This window comes from Arachis hypogaea, chromosome 4, assembly GCF_003086295.3.
Source record: "Arachis hypogaea cultivar Tifrunner chromosome 4, arahy.Tifrunner.gnm2.J5K5, whole genome shotgun sequence".
NCBI lineage: Eukaryota > Viridiplantae > Streptophyta > Magnoliopsida > Fabales > Fabaceae > Arachis > Arachis hypogaea.
In genome coordinates this window covers 4,326,063-4,343,448 of record NC_092039.1, presented here as the reverse complement: position 1 = coordinate 4,343,448, position 17,386 = coordinate 4,326,063, and the positions used below count along the sequence as shown (strand labels likewise).

The window sequence follows — 17,386 nt, the reverse complement described above, 5'->3', positions numbered from 1 at the left end:
TAAAATTAATTTTTTTTAAATAAGTGGTAGAATGACCTCTCGAGAAGTAAGAAGTCATATATTTCTACTTTTTCAAAAAGTAGCAAATTAACTTTTCGGGAAGTTAAAAGCTTTTTTTAAAATAGTGCCAAACATATAGATTGTAACTTTTTATAATCCAAAAGTTAAAAAAAGTAGCTTCTGCTACTTCCCAAACGGGCTCTAAGTTCTCTAATGCTTAATGAGCCGGCAAATAACAGCCTTCATGAAGCATAAGCAACTCAACCACTTTAAAATTTATAAAAATATATGGTTCCTCTTTCTTCGTCATTACTTAATATTACAAATAGTCAAATCATCCCAACTAGGTTTAATACACATAGAGAAAATAGCAATACATGAAGAAACAAGTTACTTGTTTAGTAAAAAAAAAAAATTACACAACCCAAAATGTACAGGAATTAGGAAACTACAAAAAAGATTCATGAATTTTAATAAACACATGTATTCTTCATAAGAGCAGCTACATAAGTTGTTTTACCTCCAGGTGCAACCCTACATATAGCATAAACTGGCATAAGAATTATCATATAAGTATTGCAAGCAAAGTGGTTTATGCATTGTTATTGAAATCAAGAAGTGCTTATATTCAGACTTTTAAGTATATCATTTTTTAAGAATTTATTTGAAAATACAATCATTTTACATGTTCACCATTAATCAACCACCGCATATAGAAACATGTATTTGGCATCTCATAAAAAATTATGCACCATGTAAAAATCAGCCATATACTCTGGAGTGGCACCAATTGGTACATGAGAATCATACACAACAAGTCTAACCTGTCACAAATTTAGATTGTTACTTGTATTTTCTTCACAAAAAAGGAATACGAGAAACAATAAGTCATAAATTAAAACATGAATTCATACCTTTGACCACTTGCTTAAAGGATCTAGATTTACTCCTCTATTTATTAAACATCTACCAAATTCTGTCTGCGTGTCTGGTTGTACAGAGGAGCACAAAAAATACATAAACTCAATCAATAAGAAACATGGATAATTCAATAATAACATTTAAACATTGAACATTGAGAGTGAATATGTTATTATACCTTCAAAGTGTTAATCCTTAGACAAACGGGCCTGGACTTTTCAAAGGCTTTAATTAGTTTCATAAGTTCAACAGCGAAAAACATCTGAGAAAAACAAAATTATAATTTCTCATGTTAACCCTTCACAAATGCAACAATATTATCTAAGAATAATATAGAAATTCGTCCCAACTTTCGCTAAAGCACCAATTAAAAATTTATTGTAGCCATAGTATGAACATAAATTGAATAGCTCATACAATCAACTATTTATATTACAAAGAGGATGAAAAATATAAATTGCATGATAGAAAATTTCAAGGATACCTAGAATTTTAAATTCAGGATCTATCCTTGCTCTGGTCAAAAGTGTTTTCACAACTTCATCTTTATTTATATATAATTGTAGGCACCTTTCTATCAAATTCTGCATCTGTAAACAAATTTTGTTTTAAGATTTTATTTTATTTTATTTTTTTAAATCAGCTTTCTGACAAACTAGTAGGATTTGCTTACAAGTTCAATGTCTTGGCGTGAAACTTTTTTGCTATCATTAATTGTAGCAGATGCTGATCCTGAATCCACAATAGTTATTGTTCACTTTGGAAGTCGTGAGAAGCTTGAGTTGAGGATTGCAATTCTTGTATTTTCTGCAATTCAATTCACGAAATTCACAGATGAGGTGCAGAAATAACAATCTAGAATAATTGAAATCATAGAAGCAAGTGAGAAAGTATTCGTATGAAGCTGAACTAGGCACAAATTGGACCTAATAGAGATCTCAAATTCAATTCTCCTTTCTCACAAACATGGAGATTGTCTAAACACATTCTGAACGGAAGTGAGTGAGAAAATTTAAGTCCCGAACTAAACAAGAACAAATTAGGAAGAAATTCTCACCGAATGACTTGGAACGGCATGAGAATCAGTTCCACGAGATCTGATAGCTCTGAACGCAGCTTCAATCGAAGCTTCCAGAGACTCCCTCTTGCTCGCCTTCTAGATTTCCTCATCCAGTGCCACTGAAAATCCGCGCTAAAATCGCACTCTGAGTGCTTCAAGCCACCGGAGCAAAAGCCGAACCAACAGAAGAAGCCGTCGTGGAGGACGAGGAAAAAGCAGAAGATCTAAGCATTACCTCAATGATCTGAATGAAATCATCACTGAAGCTCTCGTCCTCTCCCTCAATGATCTGAATGGAATCATTATCCGGTGACAATGACTTTGAGATTCTAGGGTTTCAGAGAGATCTTACTCTCCTTCATCCTCTCTTTGAAGCTCTGTTTTGATTTTTTTTTTTTTTGGTTGGATATGGGCTAAGTGAATATTTGTTTTGGGTTGGACTTTTTTGATAATTGATTGGATTGAGAGTAGTGGAAATTTTTGTTAATTATTTAGGGAGGTTTTATAATTTGTCACAAATAAAATATATTATGGAGGTTTCTAGTAACTCCCATTAAAAAATTATCACAAACAAATAAAAATCTTGTAATGACGACTAACGTGACTAAATATAAATTTTTCGAGGATAAATTTAATTAAAAAAATTAGTTAAAAATTAAATTAGACATTGTGTAATTTTTTAAGGATCAATTTGTTCATTTATTTTTTAAACAATTGATGAAGAAACAGCAAGAAAAATGCCCTAACATTAAAAAATAGTGGTCTTAGTGATGTAAAGTTGTGTTCAATTACAAGAATAAAATAAGGCAAGACAAAATATTGAAGATAAGACATAAAAGATAGAGATACAAAAATTAGTATTTTTATATTTTGTTTGGTGATAAATTAAAACAAATTATAAAAGTACAATTGATTTTTTTTTCAAAAAATTTGACAAAAAAATATAATAATAAAAAATACAATAATAAAATATTAATAAAAATAATAAAAAATAAAAAATAAATTATATTTTTTATTAACTCAGTTAACGTAATTTTTTCTCTATTTTATCTAAAAATGCTTTTTATATATATGAAAAAACAAAAATCTTACCGTACTTATAACATTAGTCATGAAATTAAATATATAATATTTAATTTATTTTTAACATATATTTAATATTTATTATATATATTTTATATAGATTATTAATTTAATAATTAATTTTTTTTAATTTGTATACATGCAATATAATTAAAATTAGTCATTATATCAGGTATTATATGTGTTTCGATATATTAATGGTTATTTTTTAACAAAATAATTAACTATTAAAATAATCAAATTTATTTTAAAATTAATTAAATTTATAATAAATAAAAAAGTGCATCAGGTTTTATATGCGATAAAAAAGTGTTTTTAAAACTTAAAGGTAAATTCTATCGTACCGCTATAAGACCGACTATACTTTATAGTACGGAGTAGTGTTGGGCGGCCAAAGAGGAGCATGAATATAAGCTAAGTGTGGCAGATGTTGAGATGGATGAGTGATCATATCCAATTGGATAAAATAAGAAACGAAGATATACGGGAGAGAGTTGGAGTAGCACCCATTGTGAAAAAGATGGTTGAATCGCGTCTCAAGTAGTCTGGACATGTGAAAAAAGACCAATAGAACACTCAATTAGGAGAGTGGATGAGATGGAAGATGGACAATGGACAATGGGCAAAAGGTAGAAGAAGACCTAAGAAGACCATCTATGAGGTGGTCAAACGAGATCTATATATAAATAGTCTCTCTGTAGAATACAATGACATTATTTGATTCATGTAGCCGATCCCACCTAGTGGGACAAGACTTTATTATTGTTGTTGTTATAATAATATAATTATTTTTTTTGTATGTTATGACTAATTCATAACTAACTTTTAAATTTAATTTACACATACTATAATCTATTCTGTTAATTCGTGTTAGCAACATTGAAAAAAAAATCAAAGAAGATAAAGTTTTAAAATTCATGAAAATTTTAATTTTAAATAATAATAAGATATCTTATTCATATATCACATTATAAATAAAATAAAAAAATATATAATTATTTTATTAAATAGCCAATAGTTTTTACTTTTTAGCCAAAGAGAGATATCATATCTAGCTAGGCTTCTTTGATTTAGAATAAAAAATATTTTTTATTTTCTATTTTTATTGTTTTAAAATTTTAATAAGTTAAAATAAAGTGTGAATAATTTTATTATATTTTTATTTTTTAATTAGTAAAATCAATTGAAAACAGAAAAAATTTAAATCAGAAGAACAAACAAAAACTTAAAATCAAATAAAATTTTTAAGATTTAACTATTTTGAATCTTAAAATATACGTTTTAATAATGTAATAATATTGAAATTTAAATTTAACGTAAATATTCTTTTATAACATTTTAAAATATATTCTTAAAATACTATTACCCGACACATCCCACATGTTGATGAGTTGATCTCTCGTTTTGCCCATATTTGACATGTGCTAATTATTTAGTTTTAAATATGTATAAAACAGCCATGCCTAAGATTCAGGTCTTGTTACTTAATTATTCCTAGCTGGTTTTGTACTGTTTATTAATATTAAAAATGATATCTACATCACTTTTAATACTTTTTTTTGTATTTTTAATGATACCAAAATTGTACTAATAACATTCTTTCTACTAATATTATGTATACAAGAAGCAAAAAAATTTCATCATTTGGTAGCAAATGACACCGTTGCAAATAATCTTATATGTATATTCACTTATGCAAAGAATTTTAATATTAAGTGGTCAGCTTACTTTTTTATTTAAATAAATGTTAAAATTTTAAATTTTCTCTTATATTTACAATAATTTGTTGAACAATAACAAATTCAGATTTATACAAATTAATCTTGAAATTTTTTTTCGCTAATGCAAGTTTAGTGGCAGCTTCAAATATAGATTCCTTCAATAATATTTATTTTCCTTCATACAAGAGTCGTTCAATTAAGTTTAAAATATTGACAGTAGTCTAACATATCCATGTGACCATGCGGGTTCTTCATGTGATTACTTTCGATCTCATTTTGATAGGGATGACATTATATTATACATATTGATAAGGCGACGATAGATTCAATTTTGTCCCTCTCTACTGCTGGCTCTATTTGTGTCGGTGTCTTAAGTTTTTTTTTTTAATTGATTTAATTCGATTCTTTAAATAATTTTTTTCGATGCCAAACAAACTGGTCTTAGAGTGCTATAATTTATTTCACTACAATATTTTACAAACCCTAATTCTCTAGGTGTATATAATGGACAAATTTTATTACCCAATAAGAATACATAATGTTTTGATAATATATATAGTCAAAATATTTAGTGTTTAATATTTTATTTTATAATCCAAAAGAAATAAATAATGTGAGTTTGTAATCGTGCTTTCTTTTTCTTTTAATTTTTTTCTCTCTCTATATATATATATAATTTTATGTTTATTATAATATTTTATTCTAACCGAGTTACAAAATCATGCACATATTGGTATATAATAACTAAAACTTTACATTAAAAAAGAGAGTCACTCATATAAAGACGTTTAAAACGTATTTTTTAATTTTTTTTAATAATTAAAATTTAATTTATATAATCAATTAAACTGTGTTATTTTTGTCAAAATTAGATCAAATAAATTAATTTGACCAAAAAATTAATAAACTAAATCTTAAACTGATCTAAATTAATATCTTTTATAAAGATAATTACAATATCATTATTATAAAAAATGACTTAATATATATATATATATATATATATATATATATATATTTAAAATAGTAAATCTTAGCTCTTTTTCTCTCTTTATGCAGTTATAAGATTAAAATTTAGGATTTTTAAAATTAATGTATATAATAAAAAAAATTTAGTCATTTTTTATAATAAGAGTATTATAGTTGTTTTTTATAAAAAAATATTAATTTAAATAAATTCAAAATTTAATTTATTAATTTTTTAGTCAAATTAGTTTGTTTGGTCTAATTTTAACAAAAATAACATAATTTAATTAATTATATAAATTAAATTTTAATTATTAAAAAATATCTTTTTTCAAAACGTTTTAAATATTTTTATGTAAGTGCTCTCTTACAATAATTAATAACGTGTTAAAATTGATGCTATTAATATATTCCATCCATACCACTATTGTGTAAACTTTGCTCTCGGGAATTAATTTCTTGTTAAAGATTTAGACTACAACTTTTGCTAAAAAAGAGAAAAACATTTTTCGATATGATTAAACAAAATTCTATAATTAGACAAGTTGGTTTCTCAAACTTTTTCTAATGATGAGTTATTCCTAAGTAATCTTTTAAATTTTTTAGGTTTTTAAAGTTCCAAGTTGATGAAATGCACGAATATATACAGCTGTAAGGTGAGTTATATAGCATTTTCAATTGGGAAAAGAGATGCATTATGGAGCACTATACAACGAGTTGCAAATGTTACTTATTTTTATATTCGCACCTACTCAAATAAAAATGTTAAAAATATATTTCTATAAAAAAAATTTATATTAAAAATATATTTTATTTATTTAGTTATATTTTAAAAAAATAATATTTTTATAATATATTAAATTAAATTTTATAATTTATTATTTAATAATAAAAAATATATCTTTAGATAAAAATAATTATAAAATTTTTATGATAATATCCACCTTATATATTTTCTTATTAGCCGTAGCGAATAGGGCATCCAACTCCCAAGAAAAGCTCTATAATATTTATAAATATCTGCATAAACTTTGTAGGCTGTAGATAGGGCTACGAGGAGGAGGAATAATTTGGATTTTGAGGAAGATGATTATCTTTGGATCAAAAAGGAAAGCGTGGTTAATAGATTATGGCATAAATTAATAAGAAAAAAATTTAAAAGCAAAAATAATTCAGCCATAATTAATTAAAAGTTTTAGAATTGATTTCATTTATATAATTTTCTAATATTTTAATTTTTTAAAAATATGTAATAACCAAAATATATTAGTCAAAATTTATTTAATTTGATATTTATTAATTATTACAATAATTAACAAATATTAAATAAAATAAATTTTAACTATTTTTTATTTCCCTAACATTATGAAAAATAAAAATATCACAAAAAAATCTTATTAATTTTTTTTTACTATTATCTTCTTAATAAGTTCTGCTAGCTAGATTTAAGTAATTTTTTTAATAAAGCAAAGTAAACGAAGTCAATTCTCACAAGTCAAAAGACAACCAATCTAACTTGATCATCATCTAGATTTGATTAAATCGATTCAGATATTTTTAATTTTTTATTATGAAAACACTGAGTACTCATCTAACTCAAGATGCAACTAAATTGACTTATCTAAGGACAAAATACTTTTATTGATTTAGAACACATCTCTTACAATTTAAAGTAATTAAAATTGAAAATGTACATACATCTCACATTCCTCTCACATTCCTCTGTTCATTCAACTTGAACACTCACTGGCCAAAAGCCTTTAATTTATTCAATCCAACTTGCACACTGTACTCATTGCCTAAATAATACAGGTGAAACTTTAGGTAAAGTTGACTTCACGTAAAGTTAATAGCTAAGAATCGTTAGATGAAAATTTAGTCAAATCAGTCAAATCATCTAACAGCTCTTAAATATCAACTTCAAGTGAAACAGTAAGTTTTCACCAATAATAAAACTTAGATTCTGAGCTGGGAACACATTGCATTGTGAAGATGGAGTGAGTTACTGAAGCCAAGTTTATTAGAAACCAAATCAAACTCCAAAAGATTCTCCTCCAATTGATGCGCACCAATAACAACAGCAGTCATTGCATTTTTACCACCATCCACAACTCCCAAACATGCCACATCTTTCTTCACCAAAACCATTGAATTCCCACCGTATATTGTCCACTGCACCCCATTTCCAAGCACCAAATCGATCGTGGGAGCGTCAAACCCGGTCTTGGTCCTACCAAGACTCTTGAAATCGTAGCACGCTTCGAATGGCGCAATCGATTGCACCTTCTTCATCTTCTTATCCGAAGCCTGCTTCATGAACTCTCGCACTAGAGGTTTGTATATAGTACTATGCAACTTGGTGAATGGATCCATGGTGCTAAGTTTGGTACCACCGTTTCCCTTTTTGTCGATGGACAAAAGAGGAGTCTTTAGGTTAAGAGCCTTGCCACCGATCTTGATCGATTTCACGTCTATGAAGTACTCATAAGACGCTTCACCTTCGCTCGAGATCGGTGCAGTGCTAACTGGGTTAACAATAATGCTTGTTCTTTGCATGATCTTTGAAACATCGACATTTTTAACCGTGGAACGCGGTGAAGCGCCAATGTAAAGATTCCCCAGTCCGTACTTGTTCGAGGACGTTAGGCAGAGTGAGAATCTTCTAGAAAGCTTGAAGAGAGAAGAGATCTGTGTTGGCAATGCCAGTTGTGTCCTGGCAAGGCCTATTATTCCTTTTGCGGAAGGCGGTAGGCCTTGCAGGACTCTGGGCTCACCGGTGAATCCTTGTGAATCGGTACATCCGGTGAGTAAGCCAGAGACCTTGGTCCCGGCTATTGTCAAAGCATCTTCACCGGTGTCTCCGGTGAAGATTGCGTTGGCAAAAGGGTTTAGTATATTGGCGCCACAGGTGTTGTTGGAGCAACCAGGTTTGAAAGGACCGTTGCAACCGCTACAGAATGAGCCAGAAGGGCATTGTTTGGAGTCGCAAGAGACGGGGTGGTAGGAGGAAGAGTTGTAGTGGGTGTTGCAGTCGTACCATACGATTGGGCCTCCAAGGTCGATGACTAGGTCCATGTTGTGACGTGGCGTTCCTATGCTAACTTGAGAGTAGAAGAGAAGGGTTTTTGGGTCTTTTCCAATGGGTAAGATGAGAGGGGAGAGTGAAAAGCAAGACATGGAGAGAAGGGCTATGGAGAGGAGGAAGACATGGGAGGAGGAAGAATGAGGAGCCATTTTTGTCAGCTATGGCAATTGGAGATGTTGGATGAAGAATGCATGGAGAGTTTCTCTACTTATAGTAGATTTTTTAGAATAGTTTTTTATATTTGTGTTAGCTTTTTAAAAAGTTTCAATCCATTATATATATTATATCAATTTGTTCAAAACTACTGCTAATTTGAAAAATAAGTTCATATGAAAAGAATGTTATATATTATAGGTAATGCTAGAGAGAAAAAAAAAAAGTCAGAATTTATTTTATTTAATATTTATTAATTATTGTGACTATTAATAAATATTAAATAAGACAAGTTATAATTATTTTTAGCTGATTTTCTTTGGTTATTAAACATTTTTTATTTATTATATAAGACATTGATACTTTGATAGATTGCATTCTTTCTTTATATAATATAGGAAAAAATTTTAAGTATATTAAATAGATCGATATTTCAATAATTTTAACGAGTTGATCTCAACTTTTAAAAAGTATAAATAATATATATTAATTAAAATCATCCATTAAAATTATTAGAATTGTAAGTACATTTAAAAATTTTATTATAGTATATATGAAGAATGACAAAAGTAGCTAGGCTGGTTCATTGAGTGTTAGAGAAATATAATTCATTTTTTTTTTTTATGAAATTGAAACATGTATAATTTATAGACATTATAGAACATACCATTCAAAAAATTTTAAATTAGTCTTAATTAAAGATGCATTCTAATTATGATATAGAAAAATTATAATAATGGTCGGGGATAGAAAAAAAATTCGATTCTAGAAGAATAATTAACTTTTTTCTTTTAGTATATTAAAGGACATTTTTTAAAAGTTCGTTCTTCTTAGTTTTATATCAAATCGGATCTGTTATAAAAAAAATTGTGGATTTTGAAATTGGCTAAAATGGATATAAATTTTCATTAGAAAAAAAATTATTCTAATGAAAGTTGGAATTAATTAATCGACTTCATAAGATTTTACAAACTATCAGATTAACAAATGAAAGAGAAGACATAATAGTGTGAAAATTTCATAAATTAGATGTTTATTCTACTAATTTATTTATGCAGATTTTGTAAGTATAATACCCACACTATATTGGCCCTAGGATCACTCATATAAACGACGCTATCATATTTTTTATCTCTCAAACTCACTAACACTCATAAAACAAGGGAGAGAATTTTCACAAACATACCCATTTCATTATGAACACATATAATACATAAGGCATATATGTCTTTATATAGACAAAATTTCATACTAAAAACTCATGATTCTACTAGCTTCTTAATACACATACTTATCCAACTTTGCTTCTTACTTTGACTATTCAAATAAGTAATTTCTAGCACATCTTGAAAATTCTTCATTAAACTTAGTCATCAATCTTGAAGCTTCCAATGCACTTCATGATTCTTCTAGTATGGAGATGATGAGTGCAACTTCCTTTTAATTCCAATTCAATTTGATTTTGAACTTCTTTATTGTTGTAGAATGTTGTAGTTATACTACTCTCTTGAATGTTCTTCAAAAATCTTCAAGCTTCTAACATTAGCTTCTAGCAATATCTAGCCAATTGATGATTATTGTATTCAACTCAAACTTTGCTTCTTCAATTCTTTAACCATGTTTCATGAAGATTCTAGTTCATGCAAGTTGATTTAAAATTTTAATCAACATTGCCTCCCTTAAATCAAACTTGCAGAATTAAGCATCTTCTTCAATTTGTAAAATAACTCGATCTTCAATGGCTTTGTAAATATATCAGCAACTTGTTCTTCAGTTGGACAATACTCGATCACTGATTTTTGTTTGTATCATTTTGCAACTAATATTGCTTTGAAACAATCAACTTCACCACTGGGTTTGTACTTAGTCTTGTAAACCCACTTTACTCCAATCGGCTTCTTATCTGTTGGTAAATCTATCAGCTCCCATGTCTCATTCTTTTCAATGGCATGAATCTCCTCATCCATTGCTTTCTTCCAATTGTTGTCTTTAAAGGCTTCTTCAAAGTTCAACGGCTCACAATATGAAAATAGAGCAAAATTTATGATTTCTTCATCAGACGGATCGTTGTCATTGCCAACTTCATAATCTGCTAATCTAGCAGGTAGTCTCCGCTCTCTTTGAGGTCTTCTAGATGATTCAGGTTGTTCGGTTGCATCTGGTTGTCTTTCTTCTTCATCATCACATGTATTTGAAATTACAATCGGATGTTTTTCTCTCTTTCTGTCCCAGTCCCATATGTCTTTCTCGTCGAATGTCACGTCTCTGCTGATGATCACTTTCTTTGATACTGGATTGTACAACTTGTATGCTTTTGAGTCTGTGCTATAACCAATAAAGATACACTTCTCGCCTTTGTCATCTAACTTCTTCCTTAATTGATCTGGTACGTGGGCATAAGCAATACACCCAAAGACTCTGAAATGATGAATGGAAGGCCGCTTTCCACTCCAAGCTTCCTCTGGAGTTTTATCACGAACACTTTTTGTTGGACACCTGTTTAAAATATGAACTGCTGTTGCGACTGCTTCTGCCCAAAACTCTTTAGGCATTTGTTTTGACTTGAGCATGCATCTGACCATATCCATGATGGTTCTATTCTTTCTTTCAGCAACTCCATTTTGTTGAGGAGTGTATCTAGTTGTTAGTTGGTGTTGAATTCCGTGTTGCTTAAAGTATTCTGAACATGCAAGATATTTTGTTCCTCTGTCTGTTCTGAGAATTTTGATTTTACAGCCACTTTGTTTTTCAACAAACGCCTTGAATGTCTTAAAGACATCACATGCTTCTGATTTTTGCTTCAGAAAGTATACCCATGTATATCTACTAAAATCATCAATAAAAGTGATAAAGTACCTGCTACCACCATTACTTGGAACTTCTACAGAACAAAGATCCGAATGCACAATTTCAAGTAATCTTCTAGCTCTCCAAGACTTTTCTGTAGGGAATGGATCTCTGTGCTTCTTTCCCAGTTGACAAATCTCACAAATACAATTGGGAATATGAATCCGTGGTAGGCCAGAAACAAGTCCTTTTCTTGACAGGTAGTTTAGGCCAGAAAAATGAAAGTGCCCAAACCGCATATGCCACAACCAGTTATTATCAAGTATCACAGAACTCATGCAAGAGGGATTAACATGTTGAATTTTTAACGGAAACATTCTGTTTGAGGTCATCTTTGCTTTATCTATGAACCTTCCGTTGTTGTCAAATACAGTACAATATCCATGATAAGTTATCATCTTATATCCCTTCTCAGATAATTGCCCCATACTCAGTAAATTGTAATCAAGTTCAGGAGCATAGAAAACATCAGAAATATAACTCAGAGAACCATCTTTCAATCTAATTGGTATGTGCCCTTTTCCTTCAATAGGGATCTTTGTACTATTACCAAACTTCAATAATAGTTTAACTGAATCATCTAATGAAGAAAATAACTCCTTTCTACCAGACATATGATTACTGCAAGCATTATCCAAGTACCATATATTTTCATCTTCAGCACATGAATTACTTGTAAAAAATAAAGTCTGAGTACCCGGATTATCATCAGTATTTTGATGCTGATTTTCTGCAACGTGTGCTTGATTGTTATTCACCATTTTGAATCTGCAATCTGCTGCTTTGTGTCCATACTTTCCACAATGAAAGCAGTTGAAATTGGTTCTTTCTTGATGAAAATTTCCTCGACCTCTTCCTCGGTTGACAGGCCTGAAATTCATTCCACCTCTTCCTTGATTAGGTGGTGTAAAATTATTGTAACTTCCTTGGTTGTAATTGCCACGACCTCTACCTCTAAAACTTCCTCTGCCTCTACTTTGAAAATTAAAACCACGACCTCGTCCTTCTTGTGTACGGTTTGATTTTGCAACGTTGTTGAAATTCACTCGGCTTTTCAGGGCTTCCTCAGTTGATTTTTCTGACTTCTCCAGTATTCTACTGATGTGGCTTTCCATGGTTCCTTGCAACTCTGCAATCGTCATAGTATCCATATCGTGGGACTCTAGTATCGTAGTCACCACATGGTCATACTTCATCGGCATGGTGCGAAGAATTTTCTCCACCACTTTGCTATCGAGCATATCTTCTCCATAGACTCTCATCTTATTGACAAGATCTGTAACACGAGTAAAATATTGCTCAACGGTTTCTGATCTAGACATCTCGTACCTTTCATATTCTCTTCTTAAAGACTGTAGCTTTGCTTTCTGAGCTTTATCTACGCCTTTGTATGACAGCTTCAACGTGTTCCATGCTTCCTTTGCACTTTTGGCATTTGCTATTTTGCCAAACACCGTATAATCTACTCCTTGATGAATTTGAGATAGCGCCAATTGATCTCTCCTTTGTTGGGCAGCATCTGCTCCTTCTTGCAAACCTGGTTCAATGAAATTCCACAGGTTCTAGGCCTTCAAATGGGTGGACATCAAAGTCTCCCAATAACTATAATCAAGTTTCCCATCTAACTTGGGACCGGACCACACAATATTAAAAGTGTTTGCCATACTAACTCTATGAATAAACAACTATGTGAGAACTCTCTCACACCTCATAAACTCTCAAACACCAGGCGCTGGATTAACCAGCTCTGATACCAAATGTAAGTATAATACCCACACTATATTGGCCCTAGGATCACTCATATAAACGACGCTATCATATTTTTCATCTCTCAAACTCACTAACACTCATAAAACAAGGGAGAGAATTTTCACAAACATACCCATTTCATTATGAACACACATAATACATAAGGCATATATGTCTTTATATAGACAAAATTTCATACTAAAAGCTCATGATTCTACTAGCTTCTTAATACACATACTTATCCAACTTTGCTTCTTACTTTGACTATTCAAATAAGTAATTTCTAGCACATCTTGAAAATTCTTCATTAAACTTAGTCATCAATCTTGAAGCTTCCAATGCACTTCATGATTTTTCTAGTATGGAGATGATGAGTGCAACTTCCTTTTAATTCCAATTCAATTTGATTTTGAACTTCTTTATTGTTGTAGAATGTTGTAGTTATACTACTCTCTTGAATGTTCTTCAAAAATCTTCAAGCTTCTAACATTAGCTTCTAGCAATATCTAGCCAATTGATGATTATTGTATTCAACTCAAACTTTGCTTCTTCAATTCTTTAACCATGTTTCATGAAGATTCTAGTCCATGCAAGTTGATTTAAAATTTTAATCAACAGATTTTATAGGCTAAAACTCTCCTAGAGAACATTATAAGTTGTAGTTTCATTAGCTCTATTTGAAAGGGATTGGTACCACCAAGAGTTGAGTTATTCATCTGATTTGTATTAGTTGGCAAGGTCAATATTAAGAAGAGATTAAGTAGATATAACATTATTGATCAAGATGAATATTTGTATTTTATGCAAAAAATATACTGAAAATGATTATCACTTGATTAGTGGGTGTGGGTTTACTTGTCAGGTGTGATGTGTTTAGTTGTTCGTTTATAAGAAATTATGGTCTATACAAAAAATAATCAAACAATACTTTAAGAGTTGGACAGGGACACCTATAAAGAAAGAAGAACGTACTTGATAGTTAATGAATTTTTTTGCTTTCATTTAAAATACGTGGTTGAAAAAAAATGACAAAATATTCAAAAATTAAGAAACGTGTATAAAAAATTATTAATAAATTGATTAGAAATTATAAAGAATGAACCGATTTTTACTTTTTTAGTTATTAATGACAATGTTGGAGATCATTACAAATTAATATGTATTTGTTTGTCTAATAACTCTGTGTTCTCTAATTTCTTCACTTTGTGTTGAGTTTTTGTTTAAAAAAAAAAAGAAAAATTATTGTGAAGAAAAAAAATATGTTCAAATTTTATTGATATATTAATTGGTATTGCATATATATCTAATTTTTTCTATAAAAAATATTTTTTTAACTCTTATTACATTATCCCTTAATATTTGACATTTGTTATAATTATCATTAAACTTTAATTTGATTTAATAATTGTAATCTAATAAAACAACACACCTAGGATTAAACAATATAAAGTGATAACTTTTCTTCTCGTTTTAATAATATTTAAGATTTTTTTATTTTTAGTGCACATGCCAAACATGGTCCACTGTGCTGCCCATGCTGCCAAGTGCCAATTGGAATGCATTTTGCTAAACTTTTTTTTAATATTATTTTTAAAAAACACGTTCTTAAAAGATGAGGCCGTAAGTTCATTAATAAACTTTTTATTATTGATAATATCAAAAAAAAACTTTTATAATTGATTATAGGAATTGGGAAATTCAAAAAATTAGGCAAGTTGGATTTATTTACATATATGATATATTAGAGTAGTCCAAGTTGAACCAAAAAAAAAAAATTTCCAATATGCTTTCACAAATCACAAGTGTAAAAATTAAAGAGGCGGTATTCCGTTAAAACGTTTTACAATTACGCGAAAGTCAAACCTAAACCGATTGTATGGAAAATAGTAAAAGCAAACAAGGATTAATGTTTGATTTTATCTAAACAACTGCATTTTATATTAAAGATGAGTTTAATGTAACGAATAAGAAAATGTCAGAGAGCTGTCTTTGAGTATTTTGGAGATGTTATTTTATTTGATATTACTAATAATACAAATAGATAATATATTATTTTTATTTATGATACTAAATTAGTATTTGTTCTATGAATCTGCTGCAGAAGTGTATATTAAATTTGTTTAGGTGTATAAAATCATTATTTAGGTGTATGTAATGATTTTTCATTCTACAATTTCGTAATTTGTTTCAGGTATAATTTGGTTTGTGGTTTTTTTGTCGGGGTGAATCACAACGGTCAGTCAACACTTTTTGGATGCTCTTTAATGAAAAATGAAGAAATTGAATAATTTAAATGGTTATTTCAATGTTGGCTTCGTTGCATGGGAGGAAATACGCCGAAAGGGTTTCTCACCGATCAATGCGCGTCAATGAAAAGGGCTATAGAGGCTTGTATGCCAACAACAATTCACCATTGGTGTATTTGGCACATCAAGAAGAAGATCCCAAACAAATTAAATGGGTACAAGGGACATGCAGAAATTGAACAAGAATTGAGTCAAGTTGTTTGGAACTCTCATAGCAAAGACTCATTTGATAGGAATTGGAATGATTTTCTGCTGAAGTATGGTCTTGTGGACAACAAGTGACTTTCAGGTAATGTTGTTTAAAATCTGCAGCAGAGGTGTAAATTGCATTTCTTTTGGTGTAATATAGTCTGATTTGGGTGTATTCTACAGATCTTTACGAAGACCGTCATATATGGGTTCCAATTTATCTGGATCACCACTTCTGGACAGGGATGAAAATCACACAAAGGAGCGAGAGCATGCATTTATTTTTTAACAAGTTCATTACACAGAACAGGTCGCTTATCTAATTTGTCAAATAATACAATAATTTGCCTCGGAAGTAGGGGGCAAGTAAAGAGAAAATCAGATGCTGCAGATTTTTATACGGTCATACCGTGTGCAACAAAATCCTCCATTGAAGCTCAGTTTCAACATGTGTACACTCACAAAAAGTTTAGGGAAGTCCAAGCACAATTCAGAGAAAAGGCGAATTGCATCACAAGATTAACGAACTCCGCTCTAGGCTATTCAGTATACGAAGTTGGAGAACAAGTTTCCAGCTCAATATTCAACAAGTTTGTGGTTACTTACGACTAGGCCTGGCAGCATAGACCCTATCCGCGGGTACCCAACCCGACCCAACCCGGTCGGGTAGGGTTGCCAACTCGATCCGCTGCGGATAGGGTTGGGCGCGGAGCGGGTAGGGTGCGGGTTGAGCCTCAACCCTACCCGCCCTATCCGCACCCCCGGTAATATGTGATATATATGTCTAAAAATGTTAGATATGGGATTTGAACTAAGGACCTTAAGCATGTGTAAAAGGTTCTTAGCCACTGAACCAAATTTATAAATTTGTAAGGTTTACTCATTTACTTTTATAAAACGTATTTTTCATTTAATGAGATATAAATACAATTGTGAACAATCTAGTGGCCTCAATTCAAATTTTTCACAGCCACTCTCTGTCTCTCTCTCAACGGCGCAAACCCTAATCCTCTTCTCTCAATTCTCAAGCTCAAATCTCTTTGGACTTTGTCGAAATGCCTTAACTATTTCGAATGAAGTTTGGGTGAGTGTTCTAAGAGCTAATTCATGTCAGTCTTTCACTCGCCCTTTGATAACAAGTCTTTCTATTGACTTACAGGGGAAATTGCATTGAAAGCAAAAAGCAGGCAAATTTCCTTAACTACTCAAACTGCGGGGAAGACCTGCAAGCTAAGACCGTCGCCAACTTGTCGCGAAGGGCTTCTATTAGGTAAGACCTGTAATCTTGTTTTGTGTTTAGAAGCTC

At 30.4% G+C, this 17,386-nt stretch overlaps 1 protein-coding gene and 1 long non-coding RNA gene across 3 annotated transcripts; both read right to left on the bottom strand.

The window, feature by feature from the left end:
* Positions 1-254: 254 nt before the first annotated feature.
* On the bottom strand, positions 255-2,351 carry LOC112794161 (uncharacterized). Of its 2 annotated transcripts, XR_003198741.3 has the most exons (6): positions 1,979-2,351; positions 1,595-1,728; positions 1,100-1,183; positions 915-988; positions 753-824; positions 255-534 (listed from the first exon to the last, which is right to left on the bottom strand). It is a non-coding gene; the product is annotated as an uncharacterized lncRNA (long non-coding RNA). The 2 variants fall into 2 exon arrangements; XR_003198743.3 differs by lacking the exon at positions 753-824 and having other exon boundaries at positions 1,979-2,349.
* Positions 2,352-7,363: 5,012 nt separating this feature from the next.
* LOC112795864 (probable aspartic proteinase GIP2) lies at positions 7,364-9,079 on the bottom strand. Its single transcript, XM_025838040.3, has one exon. The coding sequence runs from the start codon at positions 8,983-8,985 to the stop codon at positions 7,708-7,710; it is 1,278 nt and encodes a 425-aa protein (XP_025693825.1). The 5' UTR covers positions 8,986-9,079; the 3' UTR covers positions 7,364-7,707.
* Between the last annotated feature and the right edge of the window lie 8,307 nt (positions 9,080-17,386).